At 45.5% G+C, this 14,814-nt stretch overlaps 1 protein-coding gene and 1 long non-coding RNA gene across 2 annotated transcripts in view; one reads left to right on the top strand and one right to left on the bottom strand.

Annotated features, from left to right (window-relative positions):
• Positions 1 to 1,243: 1,243 nt before the first annotated feature.
• NXPH2 (neurexophilin 2) overlaps positions 1,244 to 14,814 on the bottom strand; it is a 40,228-nt gene continuing 26,657 nt past the window's right edge. The window contains exon 2 of the mRNA XM_005508968.3: positions 1,244 to 3,425. Within this exon, the coding sequence (XP_005509025.1) occupies positions 2,682 to 3,425 (744 nt within the window). The 3' untranslated portion in view covers positions 1,244 to 2,681. The remainder of the gene's footprint in view (positions 3,426 to 14,814) is intronic.
• Positions 9,330 to 10,869, top strand: LOC110363589 (uncharacterized). The gene is made up of 2 exons (XR_002421789.2): positions 9,330 to 9,635; positions 9,790 to 10,869. It is a non-coding gene; the product is annotated as an uncharacterized LOC110363589 (long non-coding RNA).

Raw genomic sequence — 14,814 nt, 5'->3', positions numbered from 1 at the left:
CTGGTGAGACCACATCTGGAATATTGTGTCCAGTTCTGGGCCGCTCAGTTCAGGAAGGACAGGGAACTGCTGGAGAGAGTCCAGCGCAGGGCAACAAAGATGCTGAAGGGAGTGGAGCATCTCCCAGTGAGGAAAGGCTGAGGGAGCTGGGGTTCTTTAGTTTGGAGAAGAGGAGACTAAGGGGTGACCTCTTTAATGTTTATATATTTATAAAGGGTGAGTGCCATGAGGATGGAGCCAGGCTCTTCTCGGTGACAAACAATGATAGGACAAGGGGTAATGGGATCAAGCTGGAGCACAAGAGGTTCCGCTTAAATTTGAGAAGAAACTTCTTCTCAGTGAGGGTGACAGAGCCTGGCCCAGGCTGCCCAGGGAGGTTGTGGAGTCTCCTCCTCTGCAGACATTCAAAACCCACCTGGACATGTTCCTGTGTGACCTCACCTGGGCGTTCCTGCTCCAGCAGGGGGATTGGACTAGATGATCTTTTGAGGTCCCTTCCAATCCCAAACATACAGTGATACTGTAAAAGTCTCCAAAGGCGTCTCTGTCCACAAACTTTGGCTTCTCCAGACTGTTTTGTTCTGTAGGTGCGGAGGGAGCCGAGCGGGTTTGATGGTGGTCGCTCCCGTATCTTTAGGTTTGGAGGCAGGAAAGCCCCTGGGGGACTCAGAGGTGAGAGACAGCAGCTCTTCCCAACGCTGCGCTGGAGGTCCAACGCTGCGGGTTGGTGCATCTTCTCAGTGTTGAGCAGCTCAGGCGTCAAACCTGTGAAAATCCGTGTGGCTGGATTCGTCACAGCCCTTCCCTGCGGATCCTCAGCTGGCCCAGCTGCTCTGGGTGTCTCCGAGGGGAGTTTGTACGCTCAGGGTCTTGGTTCGGCTTCCTGAGGTCTGGAAAGCTCAGGCTGCTCCAGCTCCCCGTGGAAACGCTGATCCCGCTCCCCTCGCCTTCCTGCTGGGAGGGACTCGCACGTGTTTTCTAATGTGGTCTATAACCCCTTTACTCTTAGCGCAGCTTGCGCAGTTGTTAAGCAGTTCATGACTGTCTTTGCCAAAACACGCACGTCATTTCTCAAATAGCCCAAAATGCTATTGAACCTGTTCTGCCCGGGCGTGTAGCGCAGGTCACTGCAGCACATAGTGAAATATCACCTAGAAAAAACATTAGTAATGTGTTGCAGTGTCTTTTACTTTGTCTTTATATACATGACATTTGAAAAGAAATCAAATATGCCACAAGTGCGTGCCGGATTTAGCAAACTCTCTTTATTTACATACAAATACATGTACACTTATATTCTGTATATGTACACATATTTAAGTGTATATACATACATGTTTTCCACATACTCTACAATAAATAGCATGTAGGGTTTTCTCTTAATTGCCTACAGTGCTGAGTAAAAATGCATGGCAATAAAATCATGGCTTACAGCTAAGTTACAAAAGCATCAACCACTGAACTCGGCAGTAAATCCAAGCTTATGTACAGCCAGAACCAGGACACGCTATACAGAATACAAAGTGGACCATCTTGTAGGGATCAACAGTAACAGACAAACTAAAAAACATCATTTAGACCAGGAGAGACTCTGTAGGGACGATGATGAAGGAAAACATTTAGATTATTGATCAAACTAAACGACACGTTTAAATTTGTCGCCTAAAGAGGAAAACAAAATAACCAGTTACTTGTGTATTTTTAACAAGTTGGGTTTTCTGTATGAGACTTTACCAAGGAAATCAGAATTAATCTTATGAGCCTTATCTGAGCTGCCACAGTCATTTCATTTCCTTGCTACAGCACTAAGAGGGCTGGATAGCAAGAGAATTGCCAGTCCTGTTATCATCAGAATTCAACAGCTTATCTTTTACCAGGCTGTGTGTATATATATATATATATATATTCTCTATCACCATAAAACTAGTACTGGTGTATATGTAAATGTTTGAGAAGAATCAAAACCAATGGTGACCGTGGAAGGAAGAAATGTCCACCCAACCTGCACACCCACTGGGTCTAAGAAACTAAAGCTCGTCAATGTCTAATTACATCCTTGCATATCCATGGGTAAGAAGTCTGAAGGAAGAACTACTCACTCTTCACTTCAATGAATACAATAACTACAGCTCAGAGGAATGCAGATTCCTTTGTTTTTGTCTTAGAAATAGCACTTTCTCTTAGTATTTGGACTTGATTCCTTGAGCCCTGTGTGTGTAGCATTCTTTATGAAATTAGTGGGAGAGCTTTAGAGCATTTTATTTGGGTTTTTGTGCATAAGCAGCTGCGATCTCCTTCACATTTCTTTTAAATAGTAATTTTCTGAAGTTCCCAATGAGAAATAAGATCCCGCTAAGTGCTGGCTGATTCAAGTAAAAGGCGACCTCTCTGCCATCGAGTCTAGTTTAAAAAACTGATTTTAAAGATCAGTGGTCAGACATAATTTGGTTTGATTTTTGTCATGTCCGCCCAGTAGTTCCCTTATTAATGACGAGAGCGCTAAAACGCAACAGCCTCAAATGAAAACGATTGTTACACAAATAGTTGGGTTATTTACGATACAGCACAAACACAGCTACGGTTTTTAAAGACTTTTTAACCTGATAGGAAAACATGTTCTTCTCCAAAAGGTTAATGGAAATGCTTATTTTTATACCCGATGCTGTATCTGTAGTTCCGGGTCAGCCAGAGGACAGGTACGGAGTCTCGCTGTGGTAGTTGTAATCAGGACAGACCTTTTGCACCAGTTTGTAGTCTACGCTGTAAAAAGCGATGTAGATGCAGATAACTTTGAAGGGCTTGGAGCACAACCAGGAGACATGGCTTTGAGTCTGCTCTTGGTAGCAGATCTTTGAAGGGTCGAAGTTGCACAAGGCAGTTTTTTTAGCTCGGTCTGTTTTTTCGTACTCGATTCGGCAATTGAAGGACTTGGATTCCTTGGTCTCCAGCGTCGATTGTGGAGACGGTTCGAACTCGACCACCTTGGAAGGCGGCACCAGGCTGACGGAAACGTTCCCCAGACCCGTGGAGTTATGTCGGAAATAAACACTGAAGGTCCCATTGCCGTGATCGACGATTTTCCCTGTGATCAGGAGGTTCAGCTTAACAGTTTTGATGTTAGAGTGGAAGTCGCCCCATCCAAACATTTTCTTGAACTTCCCAGTTTTTACTATAGGTCTGCGTTTAGTTCGTGCAAGAGATTCCTGAACCTCTGTGATGTTGGACAACCAATCCCAAAAGTTTTCTATGCTGTCCGAGTAGGACACCTGGCTGTGTTTCAGTACTGGAGATGGCTTCACAAACAGGCGTAAAGGGTTGATGATTCTGGAGTGGACCGCGGTGTCCACCAGCGTCTCTGCAGCATCCTTGTCTTCCCAGTCCAGCACGTCTGTGGCTTGTACGACTCGACTGGCCTCGCAAAATACCTGTTACCAAACAGAAAGAAAGAACTGTATGAAAACTGTCAAGATACAAAAGGAGCCGTTCACATCTGGTTTTATACCAGTAGGGTCCAAAAGGAGCCGTTCACATCTGGTTTTATACCAGTAGGGTCCAAAAAGGAGCCGTTCACATCTGGTTTTATACCAGTAGGGTCCAAAAGGAGCCGTTCACATCTGGTTTTATACCAGTAGGGTCCAAAAAGAGCCGTTCACATCTGGTTTTATACCAGTAGGGTCCAAAAGGAGCCGTTCACATCTGGTTTTATACCAGTAGGGTCCAAAAAGGAGCCGTTCACATCTGGTTTTATACCAGTAGGGTCCAAAAGGAGCCGTTCACATCTGGTTTTATACCAGTAGGGTCCAAAAGGAGCCGTTCACATCTGGTTTTATACCAGTAGGGTCCAAAAGGAGCCGTTCACATCTGGTTTTATACCAGTAGGGTCCAAAAGGAGCCGTTCACATCTGGTTTTATACCAGTAGGGTCCAAAAGGAGCCGTTCACATCTGGTTTTATACCAGTAGGGTCCAAAAGGAGCCGTTCACATCTGGTTTTATACCAGTAGGGTCCAAAAGGAGCTGTTCACATCTGGTTTTATACCAGTAGGGTCCAACCGGCTCGTTCATGTGGGCTGCTGTCATGAGGGATTTCTGCTGCCCCATGAAAGCTCAAGGATTTTACTCAAAGTAGGTTACAGATGATGGCTCCCACTGAGCTTTTTGCATCCACCGGGACAAACGGATAAACCTCCAGACAGGCCGAGGACTGGGGCCAAGTTCCCTTTGCCCACAGGTTTGTGAGGTAAAAACACGTCTAATGACGCTGGAAAACCTGAACAGCAAAGTGGCGCCTCTGCCAAAAAATGGAGTGAAATAGAAAAGCAGATTTTTCCATCCCCTTTTGCTTTTTCTCCCCACGTAACTTCCCACCTGCTTTAAGCTTCAAGTCCTCTTGTACTCGGGTGCTTCTGGTGTTGACCTGTACAAAAGGTTTCTTAGATCTTTGTCTCTTTTTGTGTTGCTTTTCCATTTTTTCCAAGCTTAGCGTGCCTGTTTGTGCTCTCCAGCTGCGACAGACTCTGGAAATAACCCTGCTCTCCCTCTGTTGGTCTCAGGTGCTACGATGCCTGTATTTAGCAAGGCCCAGCCACAGAGCACATCTCTGCGCTTCTTAGAAACGTGACCAGGCCACGTTAAGTCCAATGCAGAATTGTTTGCAATCGGAAGGCAAATAACTACTTCTGGTAGCGTTAGATTTCAGAGTCAAACATGCAGGTCTCAGTAAATAGCAGGTTTGCAATTTAATGTGCAAACACATCGGCTGCATGCGTTTCTCCCTGTTGAAAATGCAGAATTTGAACATATGCTCAAGAGGTCAGAACCAGGATCTGTGTTTCAACAGGCTAGAAACGATCATCTACCTTCTCCTTTTTAGGTGCTTTAAAGCTTGAATATAAATTCCGGAGAATGTGTTATCAGGCTTTGTTCTCTTCAGGACTGACTTATACCATCACCCAACCGTCCAAAGAAAAACTCACCTGCAGTATTTCATACAAAATGTTATTTCTATCATCTTCCATTTTGCATTTCATTATCTGGCAAATACCAGAAACTGGAAGCTCTTCCTATTCACTGAGGGCCTGTTCTCTGGCAATAGGCTCTAAACCAGAGCCCAAACCCGCTTACCACGTGTTCTTCCTGATCATCCCTAACGCTGTGATTAAGACTGAATGTTGAAGGGCAGCCGGCACAGTTCATGACCTGAATGCTGAAAGGCGGCTATCTGTATTGCTACAGAAATCTGCGTCTGGATCTAAAGGTGGTGCTCACGTGTGTCTCAGCACAAATATCTTATTTTCTTCTTCAGGTTGGAAAGGGGGGGGAAGACAACAGCGATCGGCCTGAGACCTCGTGTGACCACTTGCCGCCTCTACACCAAGTTTATGGCTGAGCTGTGAACCCAGGAAACCAAAAGGTTCTAATGTAAAACCATGATGGATGCTTATCCGTACCAACACAAATAGCGCTGTCGTCACGCTGCTGGGGCACACGTTGCTTCCACCGGGATGGAGAAGAGGAGACTGAGGGGTGACCTCATTCATGTTTACAGATATATAAAGGGTGAGTGTCAGGAGGATGGAGCCAGGCTCTTCTCGGTGACAACCAATGGTAGGACAAGGGGTAATGGGTTCAAACTGGAACACAAGAGGTTCCACTTAAATTTGAGAAGAAACTTCTTCTCAGTGAGGGTGCCAGAGCCTGGCCCAGACTGCCCAGGGAGGTTGTGGAGTCTCCTTCTGTGCAGACATTCCAACCCGCCTGGACACCTTCCTGTGTAACCTCATCTGGGTGTTCCTGCTCCATGGGGGGATTGCACTGGATGAGCTTTCCAGGTCCCTTCCAACCCCTGACACTCTGTGATTCTGTGAACCTCATGTTCCTGCAGGTTCTTCAGCCACTTGTGGGCCTGACCACAAGCTCAGGACCAGCCAGGTGAGATAACTCCTGCTGCCGAGGCGAAACAAGAACTAATGCACACACTCACCCATCCTGCACCCCAAAACTGACCTGAGGCCTTCAGAGCCACAAAAAAAAGATGTTTTTCTGCTCTATTTCCAGATTCCAGCAGTGCTGAACTGCTGCAAACTTTTCTGTGTGTCTGCACGGCTAAATAATCTGCCACAAAACTGCTAATGGCCACTGGAAACTGTGGGCACCTACAGCTGGTATTGCTGCTTGTAACTGAGCTGTGGGTTGGAAATTTTAAGGAGAAATACATAAACACGAAGCTCCGTGGTTCCCAGGAGGTTGTGACTTTGCTTGTGCTCTGCCCGTCCTGCGCCAAGGGCACGGGACACACACAGTTGTCCTTCCGGGCTACTTTTCTTTTGCGATGTTTATTGAAATCCCTGCAGTGGCTCTTTGGCTTTTCTCCCCTCTCCTTTTATGAAGAGATCTGGAGGGCATCGAGCCGTGTGTTCTGGGTAATACTCAATGGATGTCTCTTCAGGGGGCTCTCAGGCCAAATGAGCTGGCAGAGCGTTGCTTTCCAAACGGCTTTTTTTGTGGCAGGCTCCATTATAGAAAGAAGAAATATGTAGGTGTAAGTTTTGGGATGGCTGAAGGGTGGGAAACACTAATGCATGATAAAACCTGGGGGGTTTGTCACACCAGGAAGGTGTTGGGACACAATTATTTCAAAACCGTGATGGTGGAATTGCAGGGTTGCGTTGTGCTAAACTACTATTAATACTGCTAATTATCTACGTGCGACAGCGGTGAGGTGTACTAATGCGATAATGAAACGCGTCCCCAGCGCTACAGTGATGTGAACTATTTCATGTGGCAACAAAAACGCTTTCATAAACCAGGAATATGAAATCATTAATACGTTGGATTACAAGCATGTAATATTGCTGTATAAGGCCTAGAGATCACCAGCCATGGCTGGAAGTGCTACCTTACGCTTAACCTCAGTTATTTTTTCCTATTACTTTGAAATAGTCTTCAGGATTCTCCAGTCTCATAGAGCCTTAATTCCTCGCTTCACCCCACTCCTGTCTTGATGCAGTGATTTCCCTGTAGGAACGTGGCTCCCAAAGCTGTCAGCTCGCTGTGTTGCAGGAGAGGGGACTTTGCGGCTCCAGGTCACACATTCCTTGTGTTTTGCAAGTGTTTAGTAACCAGGTGTCTAACAAAGAACCCACTGGTTCTGCTCAGCGCCCGGCGCAGGAATGAGGGCGTGTTGTTCAGAAACGTGAAGAATATTTGTGCTTTTTTCATGTAAAACCTTCTTTGTGTGTGCGTGCAGATTTATATTCCTATTTTGAATAAAGCTTTCTGCACTTAAGAGAACCAAATTCTAATGCATCGTTCTCCATACATTGCACAGGCCGTTTGCTCGATGACGGCTTTTTGCTGTTAGCGAGGATGGGCCGATGCGCTTTGTTCGGCTGTTCATTCACCTTGGTTAGCAATTTCCGGGAAATAAAATAAATGTATATTAAAAGAATGCAGCACATGCTGAAAAAAATGACTTCCTCAGCATCTTGCCATTTCACTCTAATGCTTCTCTAGTGCTAGTAGGTTTATTTGAAAAATACTTGCTTAGGGAAGTTGGTGTGTACATTTAAATAGATGGCTATTGCTGGAGTTCTTCTCTGCTGCACCTGCATTTTCCCATTCTCTCCAAACCAGCAATTTCCCAACAGAAGAAATCACCTCATCTTTTTCCCTATTATAGAGGCTGTAAAATGTCACCCAGTTACCCTAAAATTTCCATCAGGGTGTAGATGTTTTCCAGTAAGAAACATCATCGTGCACCCGTGCTCAGGCTCCACGCTGCCTCGCCGGTTTCTTTTGCTACGTGAACACCAAGAACAGCTCAAACCAGAGTCTGGTGCGGTTGATATTTCACAGAATCACAGAATGTCAGGGATTGGAAGGGACCTGGAAAGCTCATCCAGTGCAATCCCCCCATGGAGCAGGAACACCCAGATGAGGTTACACAGGAAGGTGTCCAGGTGGGTTTGAATGTCTGCAGAGAAGGAGACTCCACAACCCCCCTGGGCAGCCTGGGCCAGGCTCTGCCACCCTCACTGAGAAGAAGTTTCTTCTCAAATTTAAGTGGAACCTCCTGTGTTCCAGTTTGAACCCATTACCCCTTGTCCTACCATTGGTTGTCACCGAGAAGAGCCTGGCTCCATCCTCCTGACACCCACCCTTTATATATCTGTAAACATTAATGAGGTCACCCCTCAGTCTCCTCTTGTCCAGCTCCAGAGCCCCAGCTCCCTCAGCCTTTCCTCACACGGGAGATGCTCTGCTCCCTTCAGCATCTTTGTTGCCCTATGTAGAATTAAACCTCAAACCATTGGTTCTTTCTCTGAAAGATGATTGCTCTTCCAAACCTTGCTCTTCCATGAATAATCCTGCCCATGGCAGAGCAGCGCAGGGTTAAATAACATTCCCTGTGAACTGTTTTTGGGAAAGGAGCCCGCGTTGGTGAGACATTGGTATCAGCACATGCTATATTTTCTCTATTTGCCCAAATAAATTGGGGTTCTTCTTGAACTTGCTCCCACGCCGTTCTCTGCGGGCGGGCGCTAAACACCTGTGCAGGAGTTAATCGTTCCGATGCTTTGGGACTTTCACCCAGGTTATTCATCAATCACCAGCAATCATTTCTGGAGCTTCACCCCTGCCAGGAATCATTTAAAAACTCCTGGCAATTAGCTGAAATTAACAGGTCTGTTGGGATAAACAGCTCGGAAGCACCACTCGGCTGCTCCCTGGTGCAGCTTTTCATTCCACCAGCTGAGTAGGAGAGAGGTGGTTCTCAGTAACCTCCTCCCGCCCCCAGTTTCACCAGTGACAAACTCATACTGGGAGGCTCCCCGTGGCCTCTGCACTCTTGGTTACCTGCATCCCCAAGGCTGTGTCTCATGGGGTTATATTCGTGTCACCGCCACACGTTTCTCTGTGTCCCTCGGTAATTTCAGCCACAGGGATAACACGGCAGCACAAAAACCTCCGTCTCAAAGGGGCGGGAGGGGAAGAGAAATGGCTCTGCTTTGTCTGTTTGAAAATTCAATGATTTCAACACATTTATCAAATTTTAAATAATTTATGTCTTGATAGGCCTTATCAATTTTGCAAAGCACACACATTAACCAGATACAATGATCTCATATTAGCTTTTTCAGCATCTTACACTGGAGCCCAGGATGATTAATAAAAACTCAGCCTGTCATCAATTAAATGGGAAAATGTAAAATTGTGTTCCATTATAGCCCTTTTTTTTTTTATTTTTCCCCAAGAAAATGATGACAGGTTCTAATAATTCATCAAAACACGCTGAGCTTGAACTTTGCTGATAATTAAATACGTTTTTCCCAAAGGCAGAGGCCGCGATGGGTTTTTTGGCAGCAGATGCGATTGCTGTCAGGAGTGCTTCAAGGAATTCAGGAATTAAGCAACATCTTTGAGCGGGACTGTATGGAAGAGCCACGTTTGTGCCATCTAGTCTCAGCCTTATCTCCCAGGATGTTATAAACCCACATAGTTTCGTAATTGTAAAGTGGATGAACTTTCATTTCGCGCTGCAGCTTTTGCTGGGAATGAAAGCTGTGAATTAACAAGTCGGGTCGCCAAGCAGGAAAATCATTAAGGATCTTCAGCTGCACAAACGCATGCTCAGGTTTGCACTTGGATGTTTTTGATTTTCAATCCCTTCTCCCAAAAATTCCGCTGGGAAGCTTTTGCATTTCCCTTGAGAAAACCAAATAGTGCAGGTCAGCCTGCCCCAAGGAACAAGTTGTTTTGCATTGAATTAAAAAGTCTTTCCCTTCCAGACAGGTCCTAAGATTCGCAGTGATTCCTCCTCCTCATCCTGTCTTTGCAATCGGCACAACTGGCCCCCGTGCCAATGGGAATGAGACCACGGGAGCTGCAGCAAGTGAAAATTCAGTGTGCACGGTGCTTTGTGGGAAGCGTGAAGCATCCTGCCATGCTTTGGAGTTTGTGTTTCTTCTCACAAGGTGTTTTAAATAAGTACAGAGGAGTTGGTAGAAGCTATTTACTAGAAATTGGGTTTGTAAGCTAAAAAGCACATGTGAACACCCGAGGGCCTGGCAGCAGGGTATGTGGCTCTTATACTGGGAAAATAACAAGGGAGCTCCAAAGAAATACAAATAACTCCTGTATTTTTTTTCAGTTGTGAAGAAAGCACAAAAATGCCTTGAAATATTTGAGATGAAGGGACTGCTAGAACGTGGCCACATTATTTGGCTGCTTGCTTTACCTCCTGAGCCAAATTCTGCTGCTGTGGTTATGGTGCAGTTGGTGCGGGACCCCGGGGTGCTCAGGGTGACCGTCCGCTCCCCACCGCAGCCAGCACATGGTGGTCCCCAGGTCCTGGTGACGCTGATGTGGCAGCCGGGTCTGACCCCTGCGGAGCCCCAGGAGCTGCATCCTGTATAATCCTTCAAGCACCGAGTTGGTGGGAAGGAAGGAAGCGAACAGGAAGGTACATTTATCAGAATCTTAAAAAAATAAGTAACAAAAGACGTTTGAGCTGGAGGTTGAGAGTGGGATTCTGTGTCCTGTGTGGCTTTTTGCAGCCTGGAAGAGAGGAGAAGGGCGAGCAACACGCTGGCAAAATGGGACCTGAATAACACTGAAGGTCCTGCCCCTTGGCCTGATTCGTTGAGCCATCCCAGATTCGTTACGCATTTGTCAAAAGCTCAGAATTAATTATTTCCCCACGTAAATGAAGAGACTCCACAAGAATTGCTGTCGCCGTGTACGACGATGATAGTGGGATGTGAATACTCAGAATTGGGATGTCCTTGCTCTCCAGGCACCCAAAACACTTTCCTACACCTGTACAGCCTCTCCCTCGCTAAACTGCAAATAAAGAAATACCAGCTAGTTGTCTTGACTGGCTTTCTCTCTCCTTTGGGCGATGACAGACTCTTTGGAATACTCTGGTGTAAAGATCAAATCAAGTTTGAAATTCAGAGCTCAGCTGCTTGATTTCTGTCTCGTTTCTAAATGGATCAAAAAGAGGGACTGTTCTAATTTCAACAGATGCCCTTTGCGGGGAACCTGCTGGATCGTCAGAAGCGCTGAACTGGAGCTGGATGGCAGTGGAGTACCCAGACTTCTCCAAGTCCCCTGGTCGTATTACAGAGGTTACAACTTGCAAAATTTTAAAGGCTAATGCACAATTCCTACTCACTTTCACTCAGAAAAGGTGGGCAGAAATCCCCTGTTCGATAGCTAACATAATTGGATTGCTTTAACAATTTTGTCCTGTCTCCTGTAGTTAAAACTAAAATGACAAGCTGCTTCAGCCGAAAAAAAAAAGCAAAGCCTTCACGATTGAACCTTGCAGCCCATTAAATGTTCTGCTCCCAAATGAATCCTACAAAGACGTTCCTCCTGCACAGGGATGCTGCACCGCGTCCTGGTCAGGCGCGGGTGACGGGGCTTCCTCCAAAGCCACCGCAGAAAGAAAACGAGGAATGACACAATAAAACTACAGATCAATATATTGATTGTGAATATTAATACTTTCTGACATGTCATAGAATGGTTTGGGTTGGAAGTGACCTCAAAGATCACCCAGTTTCAACCCCCTGCCATAGGCAGGGACACCTTCCACTAGACCAGGTTGCTCAAAGCCCCATCCAGCCCGGCCTTCAACTTTTTGAGGCCATATATCCACATATCACAGAATCACAGAGTGGTGGGGGTTGAAGGGACCTCTGGAGATCATCCAGTCCAACCCACCTGCTAAAGCAGGTTCACCAGAGCAGATCACACAGGAAGGTGTCCAGGTGGGTCTGAATGTCTCCAGAGAAGGAGACTCCACAGCCTCTCTGGGCAGCCTGTTCCAGGGCTCTGGCATCTCACAGGAAAGAAGCTTCTCCTCATATTCAGATGGAACCTCCTGTGCTTCAGTCTGTGCCCGTTGCCCTCATCCTGTCATTGGGCACCACTGACAGGAGTCTGGTCCCATTGCCTGAAAGTCACTTATAGCACTAAACAGAAATACACACTTAAATACCTGAAAGAGACACGACACTAGGGGTGAACCTGAAGCTTTTCTCTCGCTTTTTAGCCTTTTGCCTTTCAGGAGTTTCTGACTGTCACAGAAGGTGAGTCAGAAAACATCAATTGGAAACATGAAAGCCCGTGTGCAACTCAGCACTATTTTTCCATCCTATGACATGGTAAGCTCCTCTTGTGTTCTGTGAGAAGCTAATGAAGTGTGGTTCACAGCACAGCGCTGAAAGGCACTTTGCCATTTTACCTCCAAAGATCTGAGAGAGAAAGAGCTCTATCTACATCCGTGCATACCCAAAGGCTGGGGAAGGTAACGGGAATCTTTACTGAGAATATGAGATGATAACATTCAAATAAGCCACAGACAAAAGTACAAATCTAAAACGAAGGGGTGTGTTGGGAGAAGTTCCAATTCAGGCTACGGTTTCATTGCATATTTTTAACCTAAACAGGTACTTCAAACTCAGTGTCATATTTTACAGAGAAAAAAACAAACCAAACCAAAATTTAAAAATTATCCGATTTTTGTGACAAAGCAAAATAGTATTTTACTAAAATGGCACTTCCTTAAAGAAACTAAATTGGGAGGAAGAAGAAGCAGAAGGAAAACGAGTATTGGTGCTGGCCAGTGACTTCTGGCCATCTAAACGCACATCAGAGCTGGTGGGGGAACGTTTCTCCTTGTTTGTTCCTCCTCCTACACAACCCTCTCCCCACACCTGCCATGACCATGGTGCCTGATGCAAACCCGATCAAGGTACCTGTCCATCCTTAAGAAGAAAACGCAATTCATGCTGTGATAACATATAGAAAGGAACTGATTTACAGGCACTTTTTGAGTCCCTGTGTACATCTGTTTGAAATGCAGGCTGTGCTCTCGTGGTCTGCTTTGCCCTGAGCTTCCCTGGTGCTATGACACGTGTGTCGTCTTACAGGACTAAGACCTGAGCTTTTAAAGATGATCTGGCATTTAGCTGTTTTTAATAGAAATTCCTGTTCACCTGGAAAGCTTGTGAGATGATCTCCCAGATGTTTTCAATCTCCACTGAAGTGACGGTGCCGCTTGCAGACGCTGCTCAGCACCTTGCAGGACCAGAACCCGAACAAACCTCCTCCCACACATTGAGATGGCGACACTCAACCGCTTTGCCAAGCCAGCACCTGCTGACCAGCCGTCTGTTGAACTTCACAGTTAATAATTTTCCCTCCTGCTTACGTCTTGAATGCCTGGGAGATTTTGCTTTACATTTGCTGAGATCAGTTCATTAAAATACTAATTTGGAACTGTAATTATCTGTTGGTGGAAGCGGCGGTGGCGCTGATCCGCTCGCCACTGCAGGAGACTCGGCAGCTCTCTGGTCCCTCCCAGCTCCACGGAGGAATCACTGCCCACGACCCCCAGGATTTTGGGGGGGAAATGCTTTAAGAATAACCACTAAGAGTATTTGATATGGTAGGGAATGCACACTGACACAAAACTGCTGTATCTCTTAGAAATGAACCTGATCTTGCTGAAGTTGCCATTGAGGTTTTGTATGCCTTGTGTATTTTAAATTAAAAATCAATTACAGAACATCCCTTAATATCATCTTAGGAGTTGATCCGTATTTGTACGTGAACTCCGAGACCCTGAGTGACCTCCCTCCGTGCTGAGTACGACACAGCAAAGGCTGATTCTCCATCTCACCACTCACGTGCCATTATTCATTCTTTTACTGCATTATGAGGAAGAGAGTTTTAATAAGTGAGCCAGATTAAATGAAGAAAAGGATGCTTCTGACAAGTTAGGAACAGAGAGGCTGTGCATTTCTAGCAGATTTCAAGCTCTGTATTATTACAAGGCGTAAGAGATGATTAACAAAGAAAAATATTACAGTTATCTACCCCCTTTGAGAGTCTAACTAATGAACCTCTAACAGCTGCTGTTGAAAAATCAGTAACACCATCACTATCAATTTCAAGACAAAGCACAGCTGACAGATGTTTGAAGTGATAAATCAGGCTGCACGAGGATTAGAATAACAAGCCCCAAATGGCCTTTAAAAGACAAAGGTGCTGCAGCAAACTATTTTCAGCCACTTTGGATACTGTCAAAAGTTAGATCACTGATACAATTATCTTGCAAAACAGTAATGACCAAAGTAATATGTTATGAAAAATCTAACAATGGCGATACTTGAGCCAAGTTTTTGAAAAGAACAGGTTTTATAGTCATTTGTGCTTTTAATGGCAGAGCTGAGAATGCCATGCTGCCCTGAATATCACTTCTGGGAATGAGTTATGAAAAGTATGCGCTGGGCTGAGGCATAAAATGTAACTGAATTGCATTCTTGTACATTTTAATTAATCCTATTTTAAAGTAAGAAGTTACATTTTAATAGGCAATGAACACCATTATTTAAATAAGTCGTAAGACACTTGTCTTGCTTCACTGCGGGCTGCATTTCCCAACAACGTGTCACTGAAGTGATGGAGATAACTGGAAGAGCCCGTACCCTAGAAGACACCGTGTTAACTGGGGTCATTCAGTGACTCTTGGCAACTCCTCCTGAATCCTCCAGCTATTTGAAGAACACATGTGGATGTATCCAAGAATGACTAGAATGTGATGGGCAGGGATGGGGGGAATGACTGGTGATCTCAAGTTCAAAGCTTTCTTCCAGAAAACACATTTTGTTGTTCACTTCCAGCATGATGTTCCTTCCTGGGAATCCTAATTCCCACATGCATTTTTGTTCAGGCAGTGAGATGGGGACAGTCAGACCCAAGTCACTGCAAACTGTGGGAACGTGTCCCTAACAAAAAAT

Source organism: Columba livia, chromosome 7, assembly GCF_036013475.1.
Source record: "Columba livia isolate bColLiv1 breed racing homer chromosome 7, bColLiv1.pat.W.v2, whole genome shotgun sequence".
NCBI classification, from domain to species: Eukaryota; Metazoa; Chordata; class Aves; order Columbiformes; family Columbidae; genus Columba; species Columba livia.
The sequence above is the reverse complement of the archived record's forward strand: the minus strand, read 5'-3'. Positions and strand labels throughout refer to the sequence as shown.